Source organism: Abramis brama, assembly GCF_963993115.1.
Source record: "Abramis brama genome assembly, chromosome: 19".
Classification (NCBI taxonomy): Eukaryota; Metazoa; Chordata; class Actinopteri; order Cypriniformes; family Leuciscidae; genus Abramis; species Abramis brama.
In genome coordinates, this window is record NC_139981.1 from 33728740 (window position 1) to 33742988 (window position 14249).

Below are 14249 nucleotides of genomic sequence, written 5' to 3' on the forward strand. Positions count from 1 at the left end.
CACTAATGTGAAATCTACCTTTTAAGTCGAGGTTCTTGGCCCCCACAGTGGTCTGGGTGGTGATCTGGGTGTCGATCTTGACAGTGTGCATGTTATTTGTGTCTCTGGAGATAATGACATTGTGCCACTGGTTGTCATTGAGAGGTTTGTTTGAGTTTCCTTTGATGAGATGAGCACCGTTTCCCAGATCTGAGCAGTAATGCAGGTAGCTAAACAAAGATTTAAGATCCGTTATCAGGTGCAAGCTGAATACAGTTTACCAATATGGAAAAGAAAAATCACAGACAAGATCTCTGTAATATCTCGATTGTTTTTCTTAGATAGAGATGTAATTACATGGAGACATTTTGCTGAAGAAAAGTTTTACTCTTGAGATAAAGATCCTAAACTGACATGTTTGCTTGAGTCGAGAGTAACAGAAGTAATCTAAATAATCCCTCAAGTTGTCTGCAATGAAAAGTCAGACATCTCAATAAGAACTTAAATATTTTTTGTCAAATTCTTTCAGGATTAAATTATTTGAGCTAAGCTTTTACATTTGTAATACACCTTATAAGGCATTATATGGTCTCATGAGTAATTGTGTTTTGGTAATAAGTAATAATTATTACACCTTTAGAAAGTAAAATGCATATAATCAACCAATTTCGGATGCAACAAGGAATCTGCAAATTTTATTGTTTTGTTTAGTTTTCAGTGTGTTTAATTTGGTTCTCCCTGTTTCTGTTTGCCTGTGTTCCTAGTTAGTCTCCATAGTTGTTAATTTAATTCACACACATGTTCTGTTTTACATTTATTACTCACCCTTGTATTTAAACCCCCAGTTTCAATTGTTAAGTTTTCCGATATCGTTTATGGTTGTGTTTGTGTTTCTGTGACTTCTCCAGTGCTTTCCTACATGCTTATTCATCATCGTGCTTTCATTACAGCCACTCATACATGACAGAATATCGCACCAAGAATAGACTATTTTAGCTGCTCTGCCTCGAGCAAAAGGACCATTCACTGGAGGACCACACAAGGGACTTTTTAGATTTGGCATGGCTAACCCACTATGCGGACTGTGGACCGTTCACCTCAGGTGTGCCTCACAGAGCGAGTGGTCCACAGGGGGATTTCGTCACATTTGTGCAGTGGGTGCTGGTGAATAACAGATCTCCATCTGCCCCACTCCGGACCCAGAGCCCAGCCAGCCACTGCCCACACACTGCACGGAGCTAATGCCAGAGCCCACCACAGACTGAGACCAGACCCTGCCGTGATGCACAAGCCAGTAAAGAGGACTGAGACAACCACCGCCCTGGAGGCCGACCCAAAGGAAAAGTCTGACCAGGTGCGTGACACGGCTACATCGTCAGTACCAGTGGGCGTGTATTGGAGTACGAGGTCATGGAATGGAGCCCCGCCCACACTCCTGATTCTGAGGGTGAGCTGCATATGGCCTCTGGGAATTATTACGAGAAATTTGAGGGGGGGTGTTTCCCTGTGTCTCCCATCCCCACTGTTCCTGTCCAGCTCCAAGTCTCCTGCGTCTCCGCTGGTCCTGCCCAGGTCCAAGTCTCCTGTGTCTCCACTGTTCCTGTCCAGCTCCAAGTCTCCTGCGTCTCCGCTGGTCCTGCCCAGGTCCAAGTCTCCTGCGTCTCCGCTGGTCCTGCCCAGGTCCAAGTCTCCTGCGTCTCCGCTGGTCCTGCCCAGGTCCAAGTCTCCTGCGTCTCCGCTGGTCCTGCCCAGGTCCAAGTCTCCTGTGTCTCCACTGTTCCTGTCCAGCTCCAAGTCTCCTGCGTCTCCGCTGGTCCTGCCCAGGTCCAAGTCTCCTGCGTCTCCACTGGTCCTGCCCAGGTCCAAGTCTCCTGCGTCTCCACTGGTCCTGCCCAGCTCCAAGTCTCCTGCATCTCCACTGGTCTTGCCCAGGTCCAAGTCTCCTGTGTCTCCACTGGTCCTGCCCAGCTCCAAGTCTCCTGCGTCTTTGCTGGTCCTGCCCAGGTCCAAGTCTCCTGCGTCTCCGCTGGTCCTGCCCAGCTCCAAGTCTCCTGCGTCTCCACTGGTCCTGCCCAGGTCCAAGTCTCCTGTGTCTCCACTGGTCCTGCCCAGGTCCAAGTCTCCTGCGTCTCCACTGGTCCTGCCCAGCTCCAAGTCTCCTGCGTCTCCGCTGGTCCTGCCCAGGTCCAAGTCTCCTGCGTCTCCGCTGGTCCTGCCCAGGTCCAAGTCTCCTGCGTCTCCACTGGTCCTGCCCAGGTCCAAGTCTCCTGCGTCTCCACTGGTCCTGCCCAGGTCCAAGTCTCCTGCGTCTCCACTGGTCCTGCCCAGCTCCAAGTCTCCTGCGTCTCCGCTGGTCCTGCCCAGGTCCAAGTCTCCTGTGTCTCCACTGGTCCTGCCCAGGTCCAAGTCTCCTGTATCTCCACTGGTCCTGCCCAGCTCCAAGTCTCCTGCGTCTCCGCTGGTCCTGCCCAGGTCCAAGTCTCCTGCGTCTCTGCTGGTTCTGCCCAGGTCCAAGTCTCCTGCGTCTCCGCTGGTCCTGCCCAGGTCCAAGTCTCCTGCGTCTCCGCTGGTTCTGCCCAGGTCCAAGTCTCCTGCGTCTCCGCTGGTCCTGCCCAGGTCCAAGTCTCCTGCGTCTCCGCTGGTCCAACACAGAGATCCCACCCAACCTCCCTCTCCCACCTTCTCTTCCATTGACTGCCAGTTCCTCGGCCCTGACTCTGCTGTTTGCCTTCAGTCCCTCGGCTCCTCCTCTGTTTGTTCCACTCTGCTCCACAGATCTGCCTCGGGCTTTCCAGTCTCCAGCTCCACATCAGCACAAGGATCCCCTGGTTCCGCCTCCAGCCGCCAAGCCCATCATTCCACCTCTGCTCAGTGACCAGTCGGCTCCACCTTGACTCATCCCTCCCTCGGCTCCACCTAGGATCATCACCCTTCCGGCTCCCCCTTGGTCAGACGTTGTTCTACCTACGCCAAGGACTTCCGGGTCTTCAGCTGCACCTCAACCCTCCACCCATTTGGCTTTGTCAGTCTCTGCCTTCCCTCCGGCTCCACCTAATTCCTCAATCCCATCGGCTTCGCCTCAGTCCTCTGGCACCCTGACTCCACCTCAGATGCTGCCTGAACCTTCAGCGTTGCTCGGTCCCATCAGCTCTTGGCTCATGGCTCCTCATTCCATCGTCATCCTGGGCCATCATCCTGGCTGTGGTCTGGGTCCCAGCTTGGCTCCTCCTGATTCTGACTTCTCTAGCACTCTCCTGCATGTTAGTTTGTTAAATAAAGACGGTTTCTGTTTATTCATTGTTGTGCATTAATAACAGCCACTCATACGTGACACTTTAAGTAAGTGTTATCATATTTTTCTATACACTGTCAGCTCAATATCTCTGTCTCAATGTTTCCTGACCTATTGAAGGGCAAACCTCTGAGAAATAAAATCACTGGTTAGGGATGGATATTTTCAATTCTGATAGCACCTCGACTGTCAATAATATGGATGATTTTAAAGATCTAAATATAAATAGGTCTAATATAATAAAAAATAATAATAATAGGAAAATTCCACACTAACCTGTGCACATTGATACATTTCCATACCTAGAAATATCTCTTTTTTTTTCTTCTTCTTTTTTTAAAGGATTACAAAATATTTTGGAAGGGAATGAAGATGTTGAATGAATGATTGAATTAATAAATTAATTATTAATGCACATATTCACTTAAGCCATGCACAGCACTTAGAGCATCTAACTGTAATGCTCATGTCTGTCTCTCCATAACGTACCCCTTCACCAGCTCTACAGCTATGAAATCATTTCCATCTCCACTATTAAACATGATGAGTCCGTCTGATGAGGTGGTCTTGAACTGGAAGAACAGGTGCATGGAATAGTACGCCTGCAGTGTGCTCAGAGTCACATAGCTTGAGCAGGACTTGAAGGTCACTGGATCTGCAATGATGTTCTTAAATCCGATCACGGCGTTGACTTCACAGTATTCGATGTCTCCGTTCTTGCAGAGGTCGATGTATGGCTTGCCATTAAATGTCAGACTCTGGAGATGCCCAATGAAGTTGGAGGGGATGACGGGTTGGTAGCGTTTCTCTGTAATGATCCCCGTCTCTATGTTATGAAACTCCAGCTGTGTGTGGTCACCTGGTATCTCTCCTGTTTCATGGCAGAGTGTTGAGAAAAATTAAAGGTTTATTTCATGTGGATCATAAAAAGGCAAACAAACTCCAACTAGGCCTATCATGATGATTAGTTTATCAACTTATCATACAATATATGGACGTGACTTTGATCACTTTTGTGGACCGCAATAATGCCTATTGTAGGGCTTTTCACACTTGAAATAGTTAACCCTTAATCACTGTAAACCCTGGGTTATCTTGCTTCATGTTTCACATTGCTCATAATTTACCCGGGTGTTAACAATTAATCCTGGGTGTTCATACGCTGCAGTTTCAAACTGTACACTCCTAAACCTAGGGTTAAAGTCCTTATTTGCATATTTGCGGTGTTAGTGTCACTGATTGGACGAACGCCGCTTGCGAAATGTTTATATAAACGCTTCAGCACTGCATTTCCTCAAATGATAAATTGCATACTGTACTATCAAGTTTATCCTGAACAGACTTTTTGGACAATAAAGGTAAGAATGAGAGTCTCATCTTCACTCCAATTGTTGCGTTTTCTGTCACCATTTACGTGGCACGCGAATGGCTGTGGACAGCTAAGCATCTAGTCGCAACATTCTAACAGTGCATCTTTTCACACTGTACACTGTTCAGTTTGGTACCGTAACGCGGGGTTAACAGAGTAAAGTCCGCTCTAATCCTGCTCCAATGCCAATCCCACTTCTAAATTATAAGTGTGGGTAACACTTTATTTTGATGGTCCTTTTTAACACTCTGTTGACTATAAGTAACTTTGCAGCTACATGTCAACTAACTCTCTTTAGAGTATTAGTTGACTGTCTGCTTAATATCTGCTAGCTCTTTATTGTGATAGTCTATAAGTAACTTATTCTAACCCTAACCCTACCATTATCTACTAATACTCTACTAACACTCTAATGAGAGCTAGTAGACATGTAGGTGCAACGTTACTTATAGTTAACAGAATGTGTTAAAGGGACCATCAAAATAAAGTGAAACCCGTAGTGTGAAACGTTCCTTTACCAGGGGTTAAAAGAGGCTTTAGAATGCCGATAACCCGGTGTTAATCACAGTGTGAAAAGCCTTTTAGTAGATATTTTAATAGGTGTTTTCCAGAAAGAAAATTTGGAAGATTAAGTCCAAATGGACTTGATTTCAAAGCCTCATTCCATCCACGTCATGATGAGACAATTAACCAATGTTAATTAAACTGTTCAAGAAAATATGACAAGGAAAGAATAACACTGCTAGATTATTAGTAATGTACTGCCAATGTTTTTTTTTAAAAATCATCTAAAATATATATTTTTTTTTTGATAATCCAATCATAATGTCGGGCATTGCTGTCTGAACTGGTGGCTGTTTAAATAACTCCAACCAAACGCATATGAGATAAATCAGATATATATGCAACAAAAACATAATATTACAACTGCACAAAATGCAAATGCACAAATGAACTTGCACAGGTAAACTAAATAGTCAGAATGTGTAACTCCCATTGTAACAGTATAAAGCAAAAGAACAGGAGGAAACAGGATAGGATACCTTCCACAGTGGGCAAATCATCCACAGACAGCTTCAGACTCTTCCCTCTCCGGATCACTCGCACTGTGTGCCATTCATTATCATTCAGATTCTGACCAGCAAACATGGTCTCGGGTCCCTTGCCTGTGGGACAGCCCAGATCACAGTTAAACACACACTCATAAAGCAATGGAAAAAAAGAACAGAAGCTCAAAACAACACAGGTGGACAACACTGACATTTAGTAATAATGATATCACCTTAGTAAAAATGCCCCCAAAATATTAAACATTTAAAACAGTGCTTACCACACAAGTCACACATCCCTGAAATCTTCATCAGTAATGATGATGAAGAAATAAATCCACAAATTAAGTCTAGATTTTGGCACATATGAGCCACCTTGCACAACTTTCTGGGATATGTAAGCAATAAAGTGCGAGACTGTATTAACAAACAGCACACCTGGAGTAGCTTATTGCTTTTATAAAACGGTAAGCGAATATTAAAGCCAAAAATATGTAATTATATGCACTTAAAAAAAAAAGTAAAATCATTAAATGCCACCCCTATGCTAGGAAAAAATAGGCATTTAGGAGAGGAGGATCTTGATGCAGCTTTTTTAATTTAGTGACAAAAATTATAATAAATGGAAAAACACAGGCAGCAGACAAACACGTGAGAAAACAAATGCAACAGCTTTGCACACATTACAAATTCAATACTGAACAAAAGACTGAACTAAACTCAGGGCTTAAAGTCACAAGATAATGCGCAACTCAACTAGAAACAGGTGATGAACGCAATCATTAACTATGTTATCAAATGAGTGGGAACATGGGGAACAAAGAAAACAGAAACAAAACACATAAAAACAGGTGATACAAACTAAGGCCGCATTTACACTGCCATATCCGATATCTGCATGTTCACTATACACTTGGCAAAACAACCCGCGGTAGATGCACTGACCCAGAAAAGCAAGGGGTTGAGCCTTGGTCCTCAATTGCACCATTGAAAAGAGTCATGTGATCGCAGTTGGTGTTCACCTGAGTTGACGTCATTTGCCACTGTCACTTTTTCAATGACGTACGACTCGCATTGACTGGGGAATATCTGATCTATCCACTTACATGGCAGACGCAAATGCACATATCCGATTTATATCCGATTTATTTTCAGACATATAAATGAGGCCTGAAACCCATCTGAGAATATTGGGATCCATTTGTTTTTTTCCTGCTTAAACGTTTGTGGGCCATATCCGATTTGTGCCACATGGAAGCAAAACATTGGAATTAGGTCACTGCACTTGCTCAGCTGCATTTGTTAGGTGGTGTGAGGCAAAACTTGCTCTAAACAATTCATTTTGTTTGAGGGAGCAAGGAGCAGACTGCTCTGTTTATTAAACTGAGGGGTGAAAATGGTGACTGATTCACTTGTGCCTAAAATACAGCAAGGGTTTTGGCTTGGAGCTAAAATAAAAACCCATTTGTAACATTTCTATTCATAAAATTGATAGTTCCTTTCCTTTATGCTGATTGGTCAATAGCTATGACCGCTTCACCAAACAGATCTGTGTGTCACTGCACAACACCCGTAGCAACATATTCAAAGCAGCTTCACAGTATTAAATTAAAATAAAATAATACAACAAGGTTTGTTTCTAGTGGAATTTATTGATTGATAGAATAAAATTAAATATCCCCAAAATATCCCCAACTGAGCAAGCCAAAGGCAACAGTGGCAAGGAACCGAAAAAACTCCATCAAGTGACCTAATGGTGTCCTAAAACTCCATCAGGTGACCTAATGGAGAAAAAAAAAAACCTTGGGAGAACCCAGGCTCAGTCGGGGGCCAGTTCTCCTCTGGCATTTATGAACTAGAGGGCGGATTGTAGTTTGAACTGTAAGATTAACAATATTATATGAATGCCTGGCCGAAAAGATGCGTCTTTAATCTAGTTTTAAACTGGGAGAGCGAGTCCGAGCAACGAACAGTATCAGGAAGACTATTCCAGAGTTTCTGAGCCAAATGTGAAAATGCTCTCCCTCCTTTGGTTGATCTGGATATCCTAGGTATGACCAAAAGCTTCGAATTTATTGATCTTAAAGAGCGCGATGGATTATAGGGCGATAGAAGATCCGTTTAATAGACTGGAGCTAAGCCGTTTAGGGCTTTATAAGTCAGTAGCAATACCTTGTAATTAATACGGAACTTTATAGGTAGCCAATGTAGTGATGATAAAATTGGTGTTATATGATCATATTTTCTTGATCTAGTAAGAACTCTAGCGGCTGCATTTTGGACTAACTGTAGCTTGTTTATTGAGGATGCAGGACAACCAGCTAATAAAGCATTACAGTAATCTAGTCTCAAGGTCATGAATGCATGAACTAACTGCATTCATGATTTCCTGTCTTCATGATCATCTTGTCAAGTCTCCAGTCTTCCAGCCGTCATCCTGATCCAGATTTCCTGTCTTCGTGTTCACTCGTCACCTGCACAGAGAATCCACTTCAGCTAAGTCACCACCATCATTCAGCAAGTCACCATCCTCTCACCATCCACTTTAAGGAAGTCTTCGGTCAAACTGCATCAGTATTATCCGTTCACGATCAGCTGTTCAACCTCTGTCAAGGTAATGCTTCCATCAATGCATATGCTCTTCAGTTCCACACTTTAGCGGCATCTAGCGGGTGGAATGAGACGGCCCTGTTCACAGCCTTTCGCCAGGGTCTCAACCCGGAAGTGCGCTACCAGATGTTCATTTATGACGATACCGTCAGTCTGGAGGGTTTCATTCAGAAAACTGTGCGCATCTCCCAACGTCTATCAGCCTGTTCACTGGATCAACCCACTCCGCATCCTCCGCCCACCTCATCATCTGTCGCCCTTCCAGCATCTGAACCCATGGAGGTCGAAGCATATCATCTCACCAACGCGGAGCACCAAAGAAGACTACTACAGCACTTATTTCTGTATTGTGGGGGAGAAGGTCACATTATCACGAACTGCCCGATTTCGACCACCATGCCCAGCGGTGAGTACCATCCAGTTCCTGCCTCAGATTGCACCCCTCACTCGCACACTTGTCCAAATTCTCACCCATAAACTTTTCGTTTCAGCGCAAAGCACTCATCAATTCCGGGTCCGCAGGGAACTTCATCTCTCATCAGCTTCTCCAAAGACTCAACCTCCAGAGGAAACGTTGCTCACAGGAACTGTCCAATATTCCAATATTCAGGTGAACTCCACCTCCGTTGAGAGTCCAGAAACCGAGAGCAAAACTGAAGTCCCGCCAGAGTACCGGGCATTCCAGGATGTGTTCAGCAAGTGGTTGGCGACCCGTCTACCACCTCTACGGCCATGGCACTGCGCCATCGACCTGCTGTCTGGGGCCACTCCACCAAAAGGTAAGGTCTACCCATCCTGGAGCAGAAGGCCATGGAGGAGTACATTCAGGAGGCTTTCAAATAACGTTTCATCCGACCATCGACGCCCCCTGCTGCTTCCAGCTTCTTCTTCGTGGCCAAGAAGGACGGAGGCTTGCGGCCGTGCATCGACTACCGTGCAGTGCACACAACTCTCAGACTGTCAAATTCAGTTACCCTCTTCCTCTGGTCCCTGCCGCGTCGGAACAGCTCCGTGGGACTCGCATTTCTTGAAACTGGACCTGCGAAGCGGCTACAACCTCATTCAAATACGTGAGGGGGATGAATGGAAGACGGCGTTCATCACCTCGACAGGTCACTACGAATACCAGGTGATGCCGTATGTGATGCCTGTCCAACTCCCCCTCCATATTCCAGGGGTATATGAGTGAGGTTTTCAAGGAGTACCTCCAACGCTTCGTCATCGTCTACATCAACGACATTCTGATCTACTCCCGGAATCTGGCCGAACATCGCCAACACAGGCGGAGAGACAAAAGCTGAAAGAACACCACCTCTATCTCAAGTTGGAGAAGTGCGAGTTCCACACTCCATCCGTCCAGTTTCTCGGATATATCATCGACCAACAAGGTATCCAGATGGACCAGAGGAAGTTGGACACCATTCACACTGGCCCCAACATGTCACTATAAAGATTCATCGAAGATTCATCTAGAATTACAGTCTCCTCAGCTCACCTCTCACCTCACTCCTCAGAAACCGGCCCAAGTCTCTGTCCCGGAACCTCTTAGCCACTGAAGCCTTCCAACGGCTGAAGAATGCCTTCGTAACCGCTCCAATCCTGGTGCACCCCAATCTAGAAATCCCATTCGTGGTCGAAGTTGACGCCTCTACTACCGGGTTTGGAGCGGAACTATCCCAGTGGCAGGGTGAGCCTCCTTGGCTCCATGCGCCTCCTATTCCAAGAAGCTGTCCCCCGGCTGAGCAGAATTACGATATTGGAAATCGTGAGCTGCTGGTGATCAAGCTCGGCTTGGAGGAATGGAGACACTGGTTGGAGGGAGCTCACCACCACTTTGAAGTCATCACAGATCACCGGAACCTGGAATATCTCAGAGAAGCCAAACGACTCAACCCAAGACTAGCCCGTAGGGCTCTGTTTTCACACGGTTCAACTTCACCGTGACCTACCGACCCGGTACCAAGAATTGCAAGGCGGATGCCTAGTCCCGTCTGTATCATCTGGAACCTGAATCCAGCCCTCCAGAACCTGTTCTCCCTCCAGCCATGGTAGTCAGTCCGATCCAATGGTCCTTCAACGATCAACTCCTCCAAGCCATCCGCAATGAACCTGCTCTGCTGGAAGGTCCTGAGGAATGGTTGTATGTACCATCCGCCTGCCGTCTGTCCCTCATGGACTCAGCACACACCTCTCCGGGCCCTGGACACCCTGGCAGCCAGCGAACCCTCTCGCTCCTACAAGATCGCTACTAGTGGCCCAACATGGCCCAGGATATCTCCCGGTACATCAAGGGGTGCTCAGACTGTGCCATCACCAACACACCTAGGAAGCTACCCGAGGGAAAGTTGATACCTCTGCCGATACCCAGACGCCCCTGGTCTCATCTAGGCATTGATTTTATGACCGACCTCCCTCTATCCAACCATCACATATGCATCGTACACTGGTTCTCCAAAGCCTGCAAACTCATCCCCATCAAGCGCCTGCCCACAGCGTCCGAAGCCGCAAAACTCCTATTCCAACAAGTTTTTCGTCATTATGGCCTACCAGAAGACATCGTATTGGACAGAGGTCCCCAGTTTATCTCCCGGGTGTGGCTGACCTTCTTCAAACTCCTCGGCGTCTCTGTGAGTCTATCCTCAGGGTACCATCCGTAGACCAACGGCCAGACTGAGCGCAAGATCCAGGAGATCGGAGATACCTGCGGTCATACTGCCACCAGAAGCAAGACCATATGCCCAGAACTCCCTGCGTCAATCCACCACTGGGCTTACTCCGTTCCAATGCATCCTCAGCTAGCAACCTCCTCTTTTCCCCTGGTCTGGAGAACCTTAGGAGTTCGGTGGAAGACTGGATGGAAGATGTGGACGTAGAACACAGGGATCACAGTAGACACGGAGACGCTGGAGGAGAAACACTGGAGAGAATGGAGACGAGACACTGGAGTCAAGACTGGAGAAGGGTCACTGGAGATATAAGGTAGTAGTCGCTAAGGCAAGGTGAGTAGTCCTCTTCACACAAACGAAACTGGACAATGAGCTGTGGTGAACTGTGTGTATAAATAGTGGCAGTGATGAGGGTGATGATGATGTGCAGGTGTGTGTAATTAGGGAATGACGTGCAGGTGGGAGCCAAGGAGGGTGATGGGAGATGTAGTGCAGATCTGTGACAGATATTTGGCGACAACGTATCGATTCTCGTATTGCACAGAGAAGAACAACGATATATCGCCCTATCGATATTTTGTCCCACCCCTAATAAATATAATCAATAAATAATTTTAACATTTAACATTTATTAAAAAAAGATTAAATAATATTTGTTTACTTGTCATGTGACTTTTAACCAACACTTTTTATTATTATTTATTATTGGCTTGATTTTATTATTGACCTATCTTATAAGTAAATAGGATACTTAGAAGTAAATATATTAGGGCAAAGAGGTTCAGCTCTTTTAATTTGTTTGACAGACAAAAGCCTTCCAGAGACAGTAATACATCATGGTTAAATTACTCACTGAGGGATAATTCAAATAATAATTAATCTGTTCGCCAGAAGCTGATTAGATATGCAATGCTGCAATGATAAGAAAACACTAAAAGTGAAATGATTTCTATAAATCCAGTGATCAAACGCTGTGGGTCTCAGTTTTCAGTGTGGCCCATGACTAGAGCGTGTGTGTGTGCAATTCCACAAACCTGGAAGACCTTCTGAACGTATATAAGCAGTAGACTTTTATAGAAAGGAAAAATTTAAATATAGCAAAGTAGAATCAATGAATTATGAATTGACTGCCATTGTGAGAATAACATGTAATGTAATAAATAGAAAAGTAACTCTAGTCTGATTACAAGTCTTTTAAAATGTAATATAATTGTAATTACAAGGACTTCATTTTTGGAATCTGATTACGTAATACAGATTACATGTAATCAGTTACTACCCAGCACTGTTTGGTGTTCCTGTCTTCATCTATACTATCTATTTCCCCAGGGTTACCACATGCAGTTTAATTGGCCTTTAATTGGATACTCTTTAGGGGGGGAGGGGGTGGTTTTATGAAACAAGGTATCAAATGTTCTTTGATCTTTAGACGTGTAAGAAGTTGTACTTAAAAAAATAAAAATAAATAAATAAATACTGCAAAAAAACATCCTTAGTGCAAAAAGAGCATTTGTTAAAAACCAAGCTGCCATAATGACTTTTTTCCTACTTCCAAACTGTGGAAGACATTTGTATCCACAATAGCACAATACCTTATCACTTCCATAACCTGCCCAGCAGAGGTGAATAGTAAAGTGACAAGGAGAGAGATGCAATGACATTAGCCAATCATAATGGCTGTTTAACAACAATTCTTGAAAAACACTGCACCAAAACAGTGTTTCTGACAGAGGGTCAGAATGAGAGGATAATCATATTTTGCAAAACTTTATTAACATTACAAGTGAACAATATTCCATTAATATAAAAGCATGTAGTGACTCTACATGCCCAACTCTTTCCCTGCCATTGACGGGGCAATCCATGTTTTTACTGTTATATGGTAGGTGGCGCTATTATGCATCTTTTAAAAGAGTACAGACTCTCTGGATCAAAACACAGGCAAAGAAGAAGCAGAAACAATGATAGAAGCATTGCTGACGCACATGTTACAGAATACGATCATCAAACATTCAACAGAATATAAATCAAAACTGTCAAAACAAAATCAAAACAAAAATGTTGAACCCATAAAGAGGAAACGACTGTGAGGCTTTGGGGATGTTTATGGACTCCATCTATTCTATTTGTGTTTTGATCATAACACTGGTGGGAACAAGTTAAAGATAGTGCTGTAATTGACATAATAATAGATGTTCTAAACACAAGTCATTTAATTTGTCATGTCAAGCATTAGTAAGTCAAACATTAAGCGAAACAATCTTTCACTGTAATCTCCCATTGCACAGGTTAAAAAAGTATTCTATGGTAAATGGAAGCTATGAAAGAAGAGAAAGTGTAACTTACTTGTGGTACAGTTTATCCTCTCACAGTCTAGATAGGGAAGAATAAAGGACATGTAAATTCTGCCTTCAAAGTAACATCTGCAGACATAGAAGCACATAGCCCACTTCTCTGGGGACAGACACACAAGAACACCAATGACCCTGATGCTCACGCATGCCATTCACCCAAATATACTCCAGTGACATTGAACTCTAACTGGAAACATTGTCCGAACAATACCTCTGAATGGGAATATTGCCCTCTTTTCATTTATTTTTTTAATTGGCACTTTTCACAAATAGGGTACAAAATATTAAGTCTGGGGTGTTCACAGTTCAATATCATCTTCCTCTCCAGAGCCCACTCTCCAACGCTGCTATCGACATCTGATCCTCACCCAGAGTGTCGAATAACATGCTGGGTCCCTTGTGAGAAGGACCCGCGCCATCACCCGGCAGCTCGACGGCACATGACACGCTAGAGGAGCGGGAGGTCGGTGGGGATTGGCCCAGCGGAAACACTCTCACTTACCCCTTTTCCACCAAAAAATAACTGGTTCGGAACTGGTGCTGGTTCAAAGTTGGTTCAACTTGAAAACCTTCTCAGAACCTGTTTGTTTTCCCACTGACTAGAGAGCCCAGCGAACAACGTCGTTACGTCACTGTGTACGTTGCCATACGTCTTAGTTTTCGCAAAAATTCATGCATAACAATTACAATGGCGGACTACATCGTCTTTCTGCAAATGTTTCTCCTGGCTTTGCAATCCTATATTGGGGTCAGTAGAAGACGTTTAGAACACATTTGTGCTGCTCGTCTGGATTACTATAGACAGAGGTTACGTTCGAGAAGAAGTTCAACGATAACCCCGCCCCCAGCCCCCAATGTAAGCATGACGTGGTAAAAGAACGGTTCTAGTTGTGACTGCACTGTCGACATGATCATGTTCTCGCAGAGAGT

At 44.7% G+C, this 14249-nt stretch overlaps 1 protein-coding gene across 5 annotated transcripts in view; it reads right to left on the reverse strand.

The window, feature by feature from the left end:
* LOC311069980 (neurexin-1a-like) overlaps nt 1-14249 on the reverse strand; it is a 121031-nt gene that overhangs the window by 38855 nt on the left and 67927 nt on the right. For all 5 annotated transcript variants that reach the window (XM_084093613.1, XM_084093612.1, XM_084093611.1 and 2 more), the window contains 4 exons: nt 13312-13338; nt 5684-5806; nt 3761-4142; nt 19-209 (listed from right to left, as the gene is read on the reverse strand). In XM_084093613.1, coding sequence (XP_083949739.1) covers nt 19-209; nt 3761-4142; nt 5684-5806; nt 13312-13338 — 723 coding nt within the window. The remainder of the gene's footprint in view (nt 1-18; nt 210-3760; nt 4143-5683; nt 5807-13311; nt 13339-14249) is intronic.